Source organism: Schistocerca gregaria, chromosome 1 (assembly GCF_023897955.1).
Source record: "Schistocerca gregaria isolate iqSchGreg1 chromosome 1, iqSchGreg1.2, whole genome shotgun sequence".
In the NCBI taxonomy this organism is placed as follows: Eukaryota; Metazoa; Arthropoda; class Insecta; order Orthoptera; family Acrididae; genus Schistocerca; species Schistocerca gregaria.
The window spans coordinates 435,398,626-435,412,970 of record NC_064920.1 but is presented as its reverse complement, the minus strand read 5'-3'; the positions used below and the strand labels follow the sequence as shown (position 1 = coordinate 435,412,970).

The 14,345-nt window shown below is 41.5% G+C and overlaps 1 protein-coding gene across 1 annotated transcript in view; it reads left to right on the top strand.

Moving 5' to 3' along the window:
* The window catches only part of LOC126351334 (FUN14 domain-containing protein 1-like), a 72,401-nt gene that overhangs the window by 19,518 nt on the left and 38,538 nt on the right, over positions 1-14,345 (top strand). Inside the window, exon 3 of the mRNA XM_050002595.1 lies at positions 6,348-6,543. Within this exon, the coding sequence (XP_049858552.1) occupies positions 6,348-6,543 (196 nt within the window). The remainder of the gene's footprint in view (positions 1-6,347; positions 6,544-14,345) is intronic.

The window sequence follows — 14,345 nt, the reverse complement described above, 5'->3', positions numbered from 1 at the left end:
GTCTCTCTTTCCCATACCTATTGAGGTGCAGGCCATGCCTAGTGAAACCCGATCTTCTGAGAGACCCAACTGGCACCACTGAAATGTGACCCATGCCCTCTGCCATCAACGTCCTCTCCAGCGACATGTTAATGTGCTTAACAGGAGCATTAAGATGCTGAAACAGTTGCGTGAAATGCACATTAGAGCCACCAGTTTGAGTAGCTATCTTTACCAGGTAACCACCTACATTATATTCCTCCTCCATAAAATTCCTACGTAACTCCCCTACACTGTTGGTCACCTGAGCCAACTTTGTATGTAGGAGGGACTGCGTCAGCTTTCAGACAACTCTACATACAATGTTTGCCAAGGTAATACCATTCCTGATGTCCATGCGGAACTTCAAGGAATCCTCAGAACCTTAGGCCCCCTACAAAACCTTTCACCTGACTCCATTAAACTCCTGACGCCACCGACACGTCGCACTCCTACCTTCTACCTACTTCCTAAAATTCACAAACCCAAACATCCCGGCCGCCCCATTGTAGCTGGTTACCAAGCCCCCACAGAACGTATCTCTGTCTACGTAGATCAACACCTTCAACCCATTACATGCAGTCTCCCATCCTTCATCAAAGACACCAACCACTTTCTTGAACGCCTGGAATCCTTACCCAGTCTGTTACCCCCGGAAACCGTCTTTGTAACCATTGATGCCACTTCCCTATAAACAAATATCCCGCACGTCCAGGGCCTCGCTGCAATGGAGCACTTCCTTTCATGCCGATCACCTGCCACCCTACCTAAAACCTCTTTCCTCGTCACCTTAGCCAGCTTCATCCTGACCCACAACTTCTTCACTTTTGAAGGCCAGACATACCAACAATTAAAGGGAACAGCCATGGGCACCAGGATGGCCCCCTCGTATGCCAACCTATTTATGGGTCGCTTAGAGGAAGCCTTCTTGGTTACTCAAGCCTGCCAACCCAAAGTTTGGTACAGATTTATTGACGACATCTTCATGATCTGGACTCACAGTGAAGAACAACTCCTGAATTTTCTCTCCAACCTCAACTCCTTTGGTTCCATCAGATTCACCTGGTCCTACTCCAAATCCCATGCCACTTTCCTTGACGTTGACCTCCATCTGTCCAACGGCCAGCTTCACACATCCGTCCACATCAAACCCACCAACAAGCAACAGTACCTCCATTATGACAGCTGCCACCCATTCCATATCAAACGGTCCCTTCCCTACAGCCTAGGCCTTCGTGGCAAACAAATCTGCTCCAGTCCTGAATCCCTGAACCATTACACCAACAACCTGAAAACAGCTTTCGCATCCCGCAACTACCCTCCCGACCTGGTACAGAAGCAAATAACCAGAGCCACTTCCTCATCCCCTCAAACCCAGAACCTCTCACAGAACCACCCTAAAAGTGCCCCACTTATGACTTCCCGGGACTGGATCAGATTCTGAACGTGGCTCTCCAGCAGGGATACGGCTTCCTAAAATCCTGCCCCGAAATGAGATCCATCCTTCATTAAATCCTCCCCACTCCACCAAGAGTGTCTTTCCGCCGTCCACCTAACCTTCGTAACCTCTTGGTTCATCCCTATGAAATCCCCAAACCACCTTCCCTACCCTCTGGCTCCTACCCTTGTAACTGCCCCCGGTGTAAAACCTGTCCCATGCACCCTCCCACCACCACCTACTCCAGTCCTGTAACCCGGAAGGTGTACATGATCAAAGGCAGAGCCACGTGTGAAAGCACCCATGTGATTTACCAACTGACCTGCCTACACTGTGACGCTTTCTATGTGGGAATGACCAACAACAAACTGTCCATTCGCATGAATGGACACAGGCAGACAGTGTTTGTTGGTAATGAGGATCACCCTGTGGCTAAACATGCCTTGGTGCACGGCCAGCACATCTTGGCACAGTGTTTACACTGTCCGGGTTATCTGGATACTTCCCACCAACACCAACCTATCCGAACTCCGGAGATGGGAACTCGCCCTTCAGTATATCCTCTCTTCTCGATATCCGCCAGGCCTCAACCTCCGCTAATTTCAAGTTGCCGCCGCTCATACCTCACCTATCTTTCAACAACTTCTTTGCCTCTGTACTTCCACCTCGACTGACATCTTTGCCCGAACTCTTTGCCTATTCAAATGTCTGCTTGTTTGTGTGTGTGTGTGTGTGTGTGTGTGTGTGTGTGTGTGTGTGTGTGTGTGTGTGTGTGTGTGTGTGTGTGTGTGTGTGCGCGCGCCGCGCGCGAGTGTGTGCGAGTGTACACCTGTCCTTTTTTCCCCCTAAGGGAAGTCTTTTTGCTCCCGGGATTGGAATGACTCCTTACCCTCTCCCTTAAAACCCTTATCCTTTCGTCTTTCCCTCTCCTTCCCTCTTTCCTGAAGAAGCAACCGCCGGTTGTGAAAGCTAGAAATTCTGTGTGTGTGTTTGTGTGTTTTATTTATTGTGCCTATCTACCACCGCTTTCCCGCTTGGTAAGTCTTGGAATCTTTGTATTAGCTTATTCCTAAGAATAAGCAACTTTCACTCAATTAATACTCGGGAGAAATCAGACCTGTATTTGGATCAGACTTCCTTAAGTGTTGTGCAGAAAGGTGTGCAGTATACTGCTGCATCCATTTCCAATAAGCTACCACTAGAATTAAAAAAAATCTTAGCAGTAATCCTCATGCTTTCAAATCAAAACTGAAGTGTTTCGTCATGGGTCTGTCCTTCTATTCTGTCGAGGAGTTCCTTGAAAAATTAATCTGATTCTTGTTTTATTGTTGATTGTGTTTACTTATACTTATGGGTTGATTTTTTTGGGTTCGTTAACATTTTATTTTTATCTGTTATTACTTTTATGTTGTAATTTCATGTAGTGACATGTTCCATGACCTTAGAGATTTGCCTCTCAATTTGGTCCTACAGAACTTGACTTGTAAATAAAAAATAAATAAAAAGAAATTGTCTGTAAGTTGTCAGAGTATTTCTAACAAAGTCCCCAAATATACTGCACTCCAGGAAAGTTATCATGCTCAAATTATTTGGCTGGCTGAAACTCAAAGTGGATAGCTGAGCTACTTAGCAAGTCATGGATCATGTATCGGAATGACAGATTGCAGTTGACAAAAATGTTCTCTCTATTGAGGTTGAAGTTTAGTATGACAGGGAAGGTATCTGGTCTCATATAACAGGTCTTGGTGAAACCAAATTAATTTTTGGATATTTCTACAGGCCACTGAATTCTGTTGACAGCTCTAGTCATTCAAAGATGGACTATGGTCAGTAGCACGTAAATACTCATATCATGCACTACTGGTTGGAGTCTACTTTAACTTATCAAGTATCGGCTGGAATGTCTGTGGATTCATTGCATGCAATACAGACACAGTTGTGCAAAGTACTTTTGAACGCAGATTTCTGAAGACTGCCTTGAGCAGCTAGTTCGGCAACCCACATGCAGTCAAAATGTCTTAGATCTTGTAGCTGCAAACAGGCGAGACTTTATCAACAACGTCATTATAGAAATGGAGATTAGCAATCATGGTGCCATTATAGCAACTATGGTTACAAAAGTTAATAAATCAGTTAAGAAGGTTGAGAGAGTGTTTTCGTTAGAAATAGCAGAGAAGCATTTGGTAACATCTCCCTTAGCCAGTGAATTGACATCACTTAGTTCCAGTGAGATGGCCTGGAGAGGAATTATGGGCAAAGTTTAGCAGATTGTAAATTGTCTTCTGGGAAATTATGAACCTGGTAAGTGAATTAAGAATGGAAAAGAATCACCATGATTTAAGAGTGAGATTTGTAAAATGCTGAGGAAGCAAGAGGCTGTTGCACCCTCTGTTCAAAAGAGAAGTGCAAATGATGACAAGCAAAGGTTAGTAGAGGTCTGTGCATCTCTGAAAAGATCAATGCACGAAGCATACAACTACCACCACTATCGTACCTTGGCAAAAGATCTGGCTGAGAACCCAACGAAACTCTGGGTTTACGTGAAATCGCGAAGTGGATCTAATGCTTTCATCCAGACACTTGACCAGTTTGGTTTGGCAGTTGAACATGGTAAAATGAAAGATGAAGGTTTAAATATCACGTCCTAGAAATTGTTTATGCAGGAAAAATCTTACAAACATACCATTATTTGAATGTCGATCAGACTCACGTATGGATGATTTAGTAATAGGCATCCCTAGCATAGAGAAACAGCTGAAGGAGTAGGAAAGAAATAACTCAACAGGCCCAGGTAGAATCCCAGTTTGGTTTTTCAAAGAGTACACTGTGGGATGGCTTGCCACTTAGCTTCCATTTATTGTGAATTTCTTGTTCAGTGGAAAGTCTCAAGGTACTGGAAAAAAGTGAAGGCGATGCCTATGTATAAGAATGGCAAAACACTGGACCCACAAAATTATAGACCAAGATCCCAAACTTCGGTTTGCTACAGAATCCTTGAACATATTCTCAATTCGAATAGAATAAATTTTCTTGAGACGGAGAAGCTTATGTCCTTGAATCAGCACGGTTTAAAAGCATTGCTCATGCAAAATTCAGCTTGCCCATTTCTCACATAATATACTGCAGACTATTTATGAAGGGCAACAGGCAGATTTCTTATTTATAGATTTCTGGAAAGCATTTGACGTGGTGCCCCATTTGAGACTGTTAAAGAAGGTATGAGCATGTGGAATAGTTTCACACATATGTGAGTGGTCTGAAGACTTTTTAAGTTATAGAACCTAGTGTGCTGTCCTCGATGGTGAGTGTTCATCAGAGGTAAAGGTATCGTCAGGCGTGCCCTAGGAAAGTGTGGTAGGACTGCTATTATTCTCTGGGTACATAAATGTTGTTGGACAGTAATTGTTTGCTGTTGACTCTGTGATGTATGGTAAGGTGTCGAAGTTACGTGACTGTAGGAGGATACAGTATGACTTAGGCAAAATTTGTAGTTGGTGTGATAAATGGAAGCTGCCTCTAAATGTAGAAAAATGAAAAGTATTGTGGATGAGTAGGAAAAACAAACCTGTAATATTCACGTACAGTATAAGTAGTGTCCTGCTTGACACAGTCAAGTCGTCTAAATATCTGGATGTAATGTTTCAAAGTGATAAGAAATGGAATGAGCATATGAGAATTCTGGTAGGAAAGGCGAGTGGTCGTCTTCGGTTTATTGGGAGAATTCTAGGTTCATCTGTAAAGGAAACTGCATGTAAAACTCTAGTGTGACCTATTCTTGAGTATTACTCGAATGTTTGGGATCTGTACCATGTCGGATTAAAGGATGCAATTCAGAGGTGGGCGTAGAGATTTGTTACTAGCAGGTTCGAACAGCGTGCATGTGTTACAGAGATGCTTTGGGAACTCTCCCCCCACCCCCCAATTCTCCCCCGCAACCCCCCGCCTCGCCCCCCACCCCCCGCCTCGCCCCCCACCCCCCGCCTCGCCCCCCACCCCCCGCCTCGCCCCCCACCCCCCGCCTCGCCCCCCACCCCCCGCCTCGCCCCCCACCCCCCGCCTCGCCCCCCACCCCCCGCCTCGCCCCCCACCCCCCGCCTCGCCCCCCACCCCCCGCCTCGCCCCCCACCCCCCGCCTCGCCCCCCACCCCCCGCCTCGCCCCCCACCCCCCGCCTCGCCCCCCACCCCCCGCCTCGCCCCCCACCCCCCGCCTCGCCCCCCACCCCCCGCCTCGCCCCCCAACCCCCGCCTCGCCCCCCAACCCCCGCCTCTCCCCCCACCCCCCGCCTCTCCCCCCACCTTCCCAATTCACCCCCGCAACACCCCGCCTCGACCCCCACCCCCCCAATTCTCCCCCGCAACCCCCCGCCTCGCCCCCCCCCGCCTCGCCCCCCCCCCGCCTCCCCCCCCGCCTCTCCCCCACCCCCCAATTCTCCCCCCACCCCCCCCAATTCTCCCCCGCAACACCCCGCCTCGACCCCCACCCCCCCAATTCTCCCCCGCAACACCCCGCCTCGACCCCCACCCCCCGCCTCTCCCCCCCAAACCCCCACCTCGCTCCCCAACCCCCCCGCCTCGCCCCCCCAACACCCCGCCTCTCCCCCCCAACACCCCGCCTCTCCCCCCCAACACCCCGCCTCTCCCCCCCAACCCCCCGCCTCTCCCCCCCAACCCCCGCCTCTCCCCGCATTCGCCGCCCCTCCCCCTACCCCCCGCCTGTCACCCCACCCCATGCCGCCTCTCCCTCCATCCCCCCCCCCCCCCCCGCAAGTTTCATAGAACTTACTGCATGCATAGTGAATGTGTTTGATGCTTCTCAAAACACATTGCTTAGGTGCTTTGTAATTGTGAAGTGCAGTTTCTCATTTATAATGTATAATTTTCTCTTCCCAGGTGTACTGGTTTTGTAACAATGAAAGTTGGAAAAGCGGCAGCAGTTGCAGTTGGAGGTGGCATTATTTTGTTACAGATTGCAAATCATAAAGGTTATTTGAAAATTAACTGGGATAAAGTTCACAAAGAAGTAGATAAACTTGCTGATAAGGTAGAAGAAAAAGCTACAGGAGATGGTCCCAAATTCTTGGACAAGGTTAGAGTAGACTATGTATTGTAAATTAAGTGCACTTTCTTGTATCTAAATGTATGTGACTTTTCATGACACTTTGTTTTGTAAAAATATACTGTCCTCAGAATCTGTGTGTACTTTGACTTGTTAAATTGTACTTAATACAGAATGTAGGTACACTGTTCTCCATCTCTTGCTTTCTAGAAATAGTGTATGTCCTTAAGTTTCAGTGACTTAAAACAGAGTTAAAGGGTTTGTATAAAAGGTAATGAGACTGATTTTTTGCTGACACGATTGTACATTGCAACCTGCGCTTACCCAGGGGGATTGGTGGTCGGTGGTGTCTGGGCGAAAACGCTTGGCGTGCCATTTGCCTGTGGTCTCTTGCTTCGGCAGCATCATGCGTTGAGTGGACACTACGCAAAGTTGTTGGCCATGGCACAACATGTAGCAAATGGTCAACCAATGTTACACCATCACGTTTTGTATGAAACTAGGAAAATCAGTTACGGAAACGTTGGATATGTGGCTCGCATGAGCAAATCAAAGTTGAAAGTCATGCTGATTGTGTTTTTCAATGTTTGTGGCATGTTTCATCATGGGTTTATGTCCCAAGGCTAAACTGTCAATGGTGCTTCTTATTGCGAAGTGCTCAAGAGACTAAATCCAGGGTCCATCACATTAGGCTAGCCATCGCCGATGATTGGAAGGTGCATCATGGCAACGTGCTAAGTCACACCTCCTTCATGATGGGATTACAGTAATCACCCCCCCCCCCCCACCCCTTCTTAAAGGCCCGATGTGGCCCCGCCAGTCTTCGTTTTGTTCCCCAAACTAAAAACTTCCCTGAAAGAGCTCCATCGTGGGACCTTGGAGGAGGACCAAGATGCCACAATGAGGGGTCGGCAGCATTTGAAGCATGGAAATCTCACATGCAGGGGGTTGTTGACTCTCAAGGGTTATGCATTGAAGAGTACTAAGTGGTTGTAGCAATATCTACGATAAATTTTGTTTCACAAGCCCAGCCCCACTACTGTTTATACATGAGAATACTCTATAGTTTATCAGCTTTTAGACATCATAATACAGGGCCGTATTAATTATTGCTTACTCGATACACATCACTGGTACAGCTCTAAGCAAAGTTAATCTTGTAAGGTATTTTATTTTAACCTGTTTCCCAATGAGACGATAGCCATGGAAGGAACAGTTTTGTTATTTAGTAATCTTTCTGGATGCCCCATGTGGCTGCCCTTGAATCTATTGGAAAACAAAATGCTTTCATTATGTTTCAAATAAGAACAGGGAACCACTTACAAAAAAAAAGTAGCTGGTGTAGTAGTGTAGCTATTTGACTACCATATTTACTTGAATCTAAGCCGTACCTGAAAAATAGGACTCGAAATCAAGGAAAAAAAATTTTCCCGAATCTAAGTCGCACCTGAAATTTGAGACTTGAAATTCAAGGGGAGAGCAAAGTTTTAGGCCGCATCTCCAAATCGAAACAAAGTTGGTCAATTGTAATATGAGACACAGTTTAGGTTGAATGAATGATGATGATAAAGCTACAGTAGTTTGGTTTGAGTCGTAAGCTTAGCAGTTAAGCTTTACCAGGTAGCCATTGCTATGCGTCAGGCGCTCCGTCCGTATTTATACGGGTACCCTTCCTTTTTCACGTACTTCGCTGGTTTGAATTGATTGCTTATTTTTCTTTCATCTGATAAGCGCCGTTTTCTTTGTTATAGGCGATACGTCACTCTAAGCTGAAAATGCATTACTGTACTGTGTCGAGCAATGTTTGCCGCATTCTGATAGTGCGTGTTTATGGCCTGTCGCCACTCGCGGCATGGCTTGCTTTTGTGCATGCTACCGCCGCTTACAATTGAGAGAGAGAGAGAGAGAGAGAGAGAGAGAGAGAGAGGAAGGAATCGTCTCATTAGCGAAATAATGGCAAGAGACTGCTATTTGTTGTTACGTACACTGCTGCTTTCTTTGATAATGATCAGCAAGAACAAAATAATAGACTGCGTATGATAAAAGATGTTCTGAACGAGAGTTTAGCAAAAATTTTTCTCCATCTGAAAATCTTTGCAGGCGCCTCTTTAGTACATTACATTCTGCACAGATGTTAGTCATCTTAGATTTAAAAATCTAGTCAATTGCCGTGCTTCATTTCTGACTGTATCACTATTAGGCATAAGAATAATAGGAATAAAAACATGACATGATATGTATATTCTTCCGCATTTGCTGTTGTCTCACTCTAGTTTCGTAGTTTATTAGGCAGACAGGATTTAAAAGAGATAGCAGCAAACACCAAACAATACATGGCAAAATGTTTATATTTGTATTATTCTTATGGTGAAGAGAATACTGCATGTGATTCACAATTCATAAAAGTTGCTATTAGCAACCATCTCTTCTCACAGGTAGGAAAAAATTCAGAATGTAGAGTTGGCTATATGACAAACATCCCAAACAGTCTTGCCAGTCGGATTTTCGTAGTACATTGAAATGCTGCTACATTCGAAGATGAACAATATTGAATTTGTCTTTACTTCGTTGGATAATGTATGAAAATGAAAATGCAGTGGTCGAAACTCGGGGCGAAGAAAAAAGCTCGTGTAGCGCTACATATATTCGACGGCAGAAGTTAGTTGTGGCGGCACCCTCCAACATTTTTCAGAACTTCCACTTGCTTTGCACTCGATTCTAAGCTGCAGGCGGTTTTTTGGATTACAAAAACCGGAAAAAAGTGCAGCTTAGATTTGAGTAAATATGGTAAGTACTGACACACCTGCAGCCTTTCAATGTAAGTCCTTCCTTTTTGCATATTTGTCAAAATCCTGTATTTGGGGTGCAGTGCTGCTAAAAAGTGACAGCCTTGTCATAAAACTTCATTTTCTGCAATGGTATAGTAACTGCCACAGGGGCACCGCAATCTCTGTTCACTTACTACTTGTTACCTGTTCAGTCTATCTGAACATTTATTTATGAAGGGGATAGAGTGCTGCTCACCATATAGATGAGATGTTGAGCCACAGACAGGCACAATGAAAAGACTTCGTTCACTTCTGATCAGTGTCCACTTCTTGCACAATTTTTGTAATTTAAAAAAGTTTGCTGGACTTTGTTCCCTGCTGTGCATTAATTGTGGTTTCCATACATTGTGGTAATCTTCAGGATTTATCCTGCAAGTCCATGTTTAGTTATATTGGTTTGACAACCAAGCTTCAGGGATTTAGAGGTTTCAGTTTTCTGCTTTTGTAACTCGTTGTTTATGGCCGTTTAATGTTACTGAAGGTAACTTCTGAGTTTACTTTACTATTGCCTGTTGATCGTTTGTTATTGATATCATATTTTGATGTATTATAGAGCATCAGTGACAAAGTACCATATTTATTTGTAATCAAATTACATTTCTACAGCTTCCTTAACAGCCATTGTAGCAGTTTTCCTGGGGAAGCTGTGAGAGGTAAATCATGCAGCCAGACAGGCAGCAGCAGTATTCTGTACAGTTCAGCATTTGTAGTATAGATTGCTAGATAAGAGACAAGTTACCCATGTTTCACTAAAGTTTCACTAAACTCCTTGAGCATTTTCATTTGAAGACTTGATCAGGTGTGCTTTAATGTGGTGGTATATGTATACTCCTCTCCTGGGTCAGCATCTCAAGTTTGCTGAATTGCTTAATGTCATCTTAATATTACAAGAAAGGAGCAGTAGGAGAATCTATGTTTTGAAAGCAGTGTTTGATGTTATACATTATAATTCTTCACGAGCTGAGGATTGCAAACCAAGATCCCTATTTTGTACACATTTCTATTTCAAAGCATATGAAAATTTCATACAGCTATGGGAAATACCTTGAGTTTTCCAAAATGCAGTTTGTAGTTTGCTAGAATATGCTAATGTTGCTTGGGTGCTAGATAAGTATCTAAGTAGAAGCTAGATATAATCCCAAGTTTTTCTCTCCACAGGCATTTTACATAATTGCCATCTTTAGCCCCTTTTTTATGTGAGAGAGAATGCCAAATGAAACTTAGATTCAGGTTACATGTTAAAATCAGTTTGCTTATGATTAACTGTGAGACTTTTTTAATTGATTGTAGGAATTTGATGACATACCAATTCCAAATGGGCCTCATTGAGTAAAGCTCTTTGGCTTTATATAAACAATCAGTATATATTTTTTAAAATCTTGTAGTAATGGGAAAAATCTTCAGATAACATAAAATGATCTGAAAGACTCTTTTTGTATAGTGGAACTACAGAGCAACATTTATACACGTCTGTTGTTTGCTTGCTTATCTGTTCAAGTTTTTCTCAGCATGGTTAAAGGTTGTCTTTCCTGATGTTGTTTGTTTGGTATTATATTCCTTTTTGAAGAAAAAAATAAAAGCTAGGGAGGTCATGGAATTACTTACATATGCATTTTACTGGTAATAAAATTAGTCCTTCATTTAATCCTTAACATCAAAATATAATTTGAAAGGTAAGTAGTGGAACTGCCCTATGCAGAGAAGTATGTCGAGACTGCTCCACATTCAAACCAATAATTTTGATAATTTTGTAGCATCAGTTACTGATAACTAATTGTTCAAAATAGTAGCTGTTGTTACCCTCTTGTTGCAAGAAAATGAACATGAATATGTTAAAAATTGTTAACCGAGCAGTTTAAGTATAGTGCGCAAAACACTGCCTCGTGAATTTTTGTATAGTTTCTTTTCCTGTTATTGATTAATATGGTGTAATCATAATTTAGTTCTGTGTCACCAATATGTGATTTTTCTGAATATAATATTTTTAAGAATACAATTTATGCATGATGTATTGTTCACACCACTCAACAATCACTGTTAAACTGTAAAAATTGCTTAGTCCAGATGGTAAGCACAACCCTCTTCAGGCAGCTCCTGAGTTGCACAAAAATTTTCCTATCTTTTTTAACAGAAGCAATTATGCATGAAATTGTAAAAGAGAAATATAAATTTTGGGCAGGTGCCATTTGTAACCAAACAGTAAATTAAAATGTTTCTGTACCTGAGAGTATTATAATGGAAAATAACAAGTAAAGGTGAAGTAATCCACTGAAAGATTATCTTCCTGAAGTTCTGCAACATTTTTTTTTAATATATAAATAAAATTTTTTAAGGTGATATCCCATAAAGCTGCTAAAAATTTTATTGTTCTACAAATAGTTTTGACAGTATGTTGTGGTTTGACAGGCTGAAATTTTTTAAATAGTATATATAAAGTCTACAATTTTAAAATATGTGAGGTATCTCTTTGGTACTGTGAAAGTAAGTGGCAGTGGTGTATGGCATAACATTATCTAATCCAAGGCTAGTCCTGTTCAACTATTACTAGGAGGATAAAGCCTATGACTTGCTTAAGTGAACTAAAAAATATTATTTGACTTGTTTAGTAGTACCCTGAATAATAGTGCATGGTGTTCATGCTTGAGTATGTAAGACGATCTGCCAGCTGAACTCCAAGTGACCCAAAACCATGATACATGAAGAAAAATTGTATGAAAGCTCCTTTGAAATCTCTTCAATGCTTGAATCATTTGGCTGACATTATTATTAGCAAAAGAATGTCAAATTTGGTGATTTATGCATTTCTATTTGCTGTATCTTGTGAAACTTTATTAGAATGATTTTGATCTCAACCTGTTACTTAAGTGCACTTTTACAGATGTTAACTGAACAGTAATTGTAAATGTATAAAAGCAGTTGTCACTGGACTGCAAGTTGATCACTGCAGAGCACAAGTAGAGCTCTGGTGAAGTAGTGTGTTGTTACTGGTAATTCCATGACAAGAAGAAGAAAACAATGTGAAGCATGACACTAAAATTTATTGCCAAAATGGGACAAAAGCTGCCATGATCAATTGAAACTGAATTTCATTGTTAAGGAGACATTCATAGGTGTGGTTTATATACTTTCATATTGCAATGAGAGCAGTTGAGTATTCATAGATTGGTTAGTACTGCTCTTTTGTGGAATTTTTTTCTTTTTTCTTTTTTCTTGGGGGAGGATTTTGATGAGGATTACATTATAGTTGAAAGAAAAGATGTGCACCATCAGAAAATGGGAAAGAATATGTATGAAAGTTAAAAAGAGAATGGTTATAAAATGATAAACAAAAGGTTGTGATTCTCAATAGCATAATCTAAAGCAAATGGACATAGCTTTTTTGTGTAAGTTTGCAGAAGAATATGCTGAATAATTTTTACTTGTTTAATTTTTTAGTTTTAGGGGCAACTGGGAAAAGACATGGTTGTGCATCATTTACAAACAGTTGTCAGAGCTTGAGTTCTTGATAGTCAAGAGCTAAATAAAGAGCTGTCAGTACTCCCTGTATCCTCCTTTGGCAAAGAAAATTAGTTAATACCTCCTCAATCGTTTTGTACTAGTTTAACTCATATCCATTTGTTATATATTCTTTATTTTTGTTTTTATTTATTTATTTTTTAACATTTTTCTCAGAGCTGCAATCAACAAGTGGATTTTTTAAAACTGTCATCACGCCATGTATCCTTTGTGGCTGTTAATGCCGCTTTCCTCTAGTCTTATTATTTACAGAACTGTCGTAATATTAGTACAGGGTCCTGGGAACCAGTCAGGTGTCAGGTACAGCATTTGCTTTCTTTTGTTTTGTTTGCTTGTTTGTTTTGCAAATGCAAAGAATTCATATAGTTTTGTTGTAGCTAGTGTTCATACCATCCAAATATTTGTTGTGTACATAATGTCTTTCTTCCCATGGCATCCCTAGATGTCTACATTTTTCTCTGTTATTCTGTTACAACTAAGACAACTTCAGCACCTGATGTCATGTGTTCTTCCTCTGTTCTCTTAGTACAAGATTTCATAAGTTAAATATTTATTTTACAACTTACCTTCTTAGCACTGTGGGGAAATTGAGCTAATAAACATAGAATATATTGTGTTTAATCTGTCATAATTTATCAGTACACTTGTATTTACGATAAAGGCTCATTGTCAGTGTCTTGCCAAAAAGGTAGTGTTATTCATTGTTTAGAGTTACATCTTGTGTGTGTTAACTTACATTTTAGTTAATGTTGTAGGCATTATAGTTTTCATGTTTACCACAAAGAACTCTATTTTTGTGTACAGATTTAACATCTTTCTTAATTTTTGCAGGTGGGTGCTTTTGCGCGTGCAAATACTCCTGCAGCTGCTGGGTTTGTTGGGGGCTTTTTAATAGGAATAGCTTCCTCTTAAAATACTTTCTCTCAATTTTGTAATAAAGAATTTTATCAGTTAAATTGCTTCCTGTTTTAGGTAAGACATTTAGCTGCTGTGATTGGTAATTTAACATAATATCTTCTTCGTTAGTGCTCTTTAACTACTGTGACTACATGATGCTTCAACTTTAATCATGTAGTTGGTATAACAGGCATGGTTTGTGTGATAGTGCAGTACACTTGTGCTTTTTGTGTTCTCATAATCTCTTAGAGCTAGATGCTGCAGATATAAATTAGTTATTTCTTTTTTATAAGTAGACTAGAAATGTATAACCATTGTATGGTACTGTTCCTTGAATTTCTCGTGCATGTAATCCAACTTTTATTAGGTTTAATTTTTCCTGAACTGCAGATCATAATCTGCAGGTTGATTTGTTTCAATGCTGTATTCAGTTTGGCTGTATGATCATATCACCAAACCTTACTTTATAACAATATTTCTATATTAAATTTCTCACAACTTGTGAATGCTTAAATTTTTCCATTTTATGTTGTTTGGTGTATCATCAACACTTTGTGTGTAAAATTTGATAACTGACCAACTGAGACACAT